The 4308-nt window shown below is 35.9% G+C and overlaps 1 protein-coding gene across 1 annotated transcript in view; it reads left to right on the top strand.

The window, feature by feature from the left end:
* LOC108380378 (zinc finger protein 678-like) overlaps positions 1 to 3867 on the top strand; it is a 5181-nt gene extending 1314 nt beyond the window's left edge. The window contains exons 4-5 of the mRNA XM_017636748.1: positions 1194 to 1304; positions 1363 to 3867. Coding sequence (XP_017492237.1) covers positions 1194 to 1304; positions 1363 to 2412 — 1161 coding nt within the window. The 3' untranslated portion in view covers positions 2413 to 3867. The remainder of the gene's footprint in view (positions 1 to 1193; positions 1305 to 1362) is intronic.
* The last annotated feature ends 441 nt before the right edge of the window (positions 3868 to 4308 follow it).

The following is a 4308-nucleotide window of genomic DNA, read 5'->3' as shown; positions in this document are numbered from 1 at the left end:
GCAAAAACAAACAGCGGTGAAAGCAAAAAACCTTGTATTTGTAAAAAAAATTTAAGTAAACAACGAAATATTTGAATATGTATAGATTTAAATAATTATTTAGTGATATTTCAGCTAAATCAGTGTTGTACNATAGATTTAAATAATTATTTAGTGATATTTCAGCTAAATCAGTGTTGTACAAATCACATGTAAACAAACCGACTGACATTTTTACAGGAAATAGTGCTTTTTGCGTTCCTATGCACTTCTGCATCTGTTCTCCTTTTACTCTCATTTGAGAGAGTAAAATTGTAGTTTGACAGTTCCACAGGTTTTAGTCCGAAATTCAAAGGAACAGACCAACTATGTCCTAGTGTACTGGAACAAACTATTCCCTACAAGAATTGTGTAATGGAAACTAACACATTTGCAAATTTTGCGTTGGTTAAAAAGAGACCATTAAATAAGGCCATAAGTTGGAGGAAGACGGAAAATCACATGTACACAAATGTTTACATCAGATTTTTCACACTGCCCTTCAGAATTGGATAGAAACTTGTAGGTAACCAGTGACAGAAATCTCTATGGGCTGGTTTCTCCAACTCAACTTAACTTAGTCAAGCCAAATTTCTTGACTTAGTCAAGAATAAGCTGTGTAAATCGTATGCTAACTTTTGACTTAAGTCCGAAAAGTGGCTAAACTAAGTTAAGTTGAGTTGGAGAAACCAGCCCTATCAGTCTTGCCACTCAAATGATTTGTCAAATGATAGTCACTGTTTTTGCAGGGTTTATTTCAAAGTATGTATTTTTGACATTTGTTTCCATGAAGAGCTTACGCATGGCTATGCTCTTATTAATATTCTTAGGGCCAGTTTTTCAGTGCACGGCCGTGGTTTAAACTAAATTTAAACGCCCGATCTGGCTGATTTAAACTAAGATCAGCCAATCAAATGTCAGCCAGCTGTTCAATTTAAACTCAGGTTACTTAATCTGAGTTTAAACGGGCACTGAAAAACTGGCCCTTAGTATAAAATTTGTCGACGATTATTACCTTTACAAAAATACTTAGGCGGCAGCTGTGCTACGATGGATTCAATAATTGGCCCGAATATCCACGAAAGAATTTAAGAAATATGTAAATAGAACTGAGGATTTACTTAAGTACTTCTTTCAATAATCTCAATCTGTATCTGAATACTCCTTGTTTTTAGGATGATAACCAAGTTGCCGATGACTTTAATGATGACGATTTCTCGATGAGCTCAGATGGAGGTTCAAATGCGGATAACGCAGATACAATAAACGCCTTTTGGAAGGACTCGGTATGGCTTAGTTTAACATTTTTCCATTGTAATCTGTAATATATTTTCCTCATCACAGCGTGATGGCAAACGCATCAGCTTTAATATAAGTGCAAATCCTCTCATTGATGAATTCGTAAGCTTGTTACGCGATAACCCACTTTTGTGGGAAATTGGCCAATTTCATAACTTAACCGAGCGCAAACGAATTATAGAAGCGTGGATACCAATTTTTCAAGAAAAACACAATGTGAGTTTTACTTACAGAGATCTGGCATTGAATATAAAGGTATTGCGCCGTGCTCTCGCAAACATCGAGGAACGCAAGGTATTGGCTAAGTCCGCGGAACACCTTAAAGATATATGCAGCTTCTTACCAAAGGCCAAACCAATTACCCGTCTCAAATGTGAGGTATGCAATCGCAACTTCCTTACTGAATATACACTACAAGCGCATAGGTTTGCCGCCCATAGCCTTGGCACAAATCCGTTCAGATGTGAGGTGTGTGGACGTGATTTCACAGCACACAATCAGCTGGATACTCATTTGCGACGTGTGCATCTTAAACAATTTTCGGTACATTGCGATGTCTGCAACCGCGGATTTTTGCAACACAGTCAAATGTTGCTACATCGACAGACGCATACTGGCGAAAAAACCTTTGTGTGTGAAACATGTGGCAAAGCTTTTAGACGCAAGATCAACATGCAGCAACATGTCATACGTATACATTTGCGACAACGCAACTTTCCATGCGAACTCTGTCCCAAAACATTCTATCTGAAGTGTCATTTGCGCGATCACATGAACGCACATTTAAATATACGCAATCACAAATGCCCTACTTGCGGTAAAGCTTTCCACAGCAGCCATGCGTTAATGCGACACAAGCAAATACACTCTGAAGTTAAGCGCTATGCATGCAAGCTTTGCGATGCTCGCTTCCATCAATTTGTGGGACTCAATTCACACATGAAGAATAAGCATAAGTTTGTAAATGACAAAGATGAGGAAGCACCGCCACAGTCTGTGGTGCATATGACGACACTGCCGGCACCTACAACATCGGAGAATTCGATGCAAATTAAAGGAGAGCTTGTGCAATCATTGGACAGCTGGACTATGTAATTTTAATATAGTTTTATTAAGTTGCAGTAGAGTCTTCTGACAAAGATTAGGTCACTGATTCGCTTTGTATGACTGTGTTTAATTTTGTTCAATTTATTTTATTGCAAAAACTAATCCGAAAATCTAGTGAGTATACATTTATTAATCTATACCACGTACGTACGTATGTGTATGCAGATACAGTTATCAATTAGTATTAAACCAAATTAATTTTAAATGCGATATTTTAATTTGTTTCTAATGATTTAGTGTCGACAATGATTACATAAAAATAAAATTATATACCATTAAAATGCATTCACAAGTAAAATAACGGCCATGATACGCACACACAAACAAATGAACAATATTTTTTTGCTTAAATTCTGACTATTCAAAGTCAAAGTCTTGGTATGGGTTTAAAATGTTCAATGATTATTTGAAAAATTTAATTTCTTAATTACACAGTCCAACAAATTCAACATATTTTTCTGCGAAAAATTACCATGCTATAGTTTTGAAACAGGCATCACAGGGTGTGTTCAGAAAAGCATCAAGCCAAAGCATCAGTCTCTTTTATTTCTAAACTATAATTGATGGAAATGTCCAATATGCGCAACCACGATTAAATGCTTAATTGGAACATGGTTGCGTAAATAAGGTAATTCCATCAATTATTGTTTAGTGGTAAAGGAGACCTGATGCTTTGGCTTGATGCATTTCTGAACACACCCACACTGACCATTTTCGCTGAACAAAGTTATAGTCTTGAGTCTGAGAGCTATTTTAATTGCACTCAAAGCCTAAGGAGTCATGGGGGTCTTTGCACCGAGAAAACAAAATCTCGAAGAGATTTAGCTTTGCCGTTTTAAAGTAAAAATATTCGTCATTAAAAATTAGAGGTAGTGTGGGAACACAAACTTCCGCAGATCTCATTTTAAACAACAAATTAGAGAAGAAAATATAACCTTTCATAAAATTATTATAATATCGTACTTGTAATATGTGAAATAAATACATCGCATGGGAGAAATTTTTGAAGAGCTTTTGTTTTTATTAGTTTTTTGTGTTATTGAAGGGACTACGAAAACTGTGATGTTTGCAAACCACCCCTATTTTTGATAAGGAATGTTTTTCCCGAAGGCGTCATACAGCTATTGTTAATATTTCACTTAGCATTCGTACTCTTACAAAAAAATGTTTGAAAATTTATAAAAATGTAGGGAAGGATAGTTTTGGCTGTGTCAAAGTGCAAGTTTTTTAAAATAACGGGGTAGGATTAGCTTTGCTTCTTAACAGATAATTATCACAAATTATCACTAATTTCGGCTGGAAAGCGTTTCTTAACCCAAAAAACTAGCAGAACCTAGCAGCTCTCTTTCCTTCTTACGCTCTTATATTTTTGGCTCTCCTGCTAATTTCTGCTAGTAAAATTTTTACTAGCAGAAACTAGCAGCTGTCAAAATAGATAAACAAAAATTGAAGCCAAATATTAGGTGCGTTCGTTTAAAATCTCCAGCAGAAACCAACCAACTGCCAAATTCCGGCGAAATGTCATCTGTTCTCTCACAAGAGAGAAATATCCAAAATAGTACGCGAACAGAAAATTTGCAGAAACTTGCAAGTTAGACGAACAGCTGATATAATTTTTGTTTACATACAAAAGTGTAAAATTTAAAACGTACGAAAAGTCATCGCAAAGTGTTATNGCTGGAAAGCGTTTCTTAACCCAAAAAACTAGCAGAACCTAGCAGCTCTCTTTCCTTCTTACGCTCTTATATTTTTGGCTCTCCTGCTAATTTCTGCTAGTAAAATTTTTACTAGCAGAAACTAGCAGCTGTCAAAATAGATAAACAAAAATTGAAGCCAAATATTAGGTGCGTTCGTTTAAAATCTCCAGCAGAAACCAACCAACTG

This window comes from Rhagoletis zephyria, unplaced genomic scaffold (assembly GCF_001687245.7).
Source record: "Rhagoletis zephyria isolate East Lansing unplaced genomic scaffold, Rhagoletis_zephyria_1.1 Rzeph_scaffold_19074, whole genome shotgun sequence".
In the NCBI taxonomy this organism is placed as follows: domain Eukaryota; kingdom Metazoa; phylum Arthropoda; class Insecta; order Diptera; family Tephritidae; genus Rhagoletis; species Rhagoletis zephyria.
This window is presented reverse-complemented; position numbering and strand designations above follow the sequence as displayed.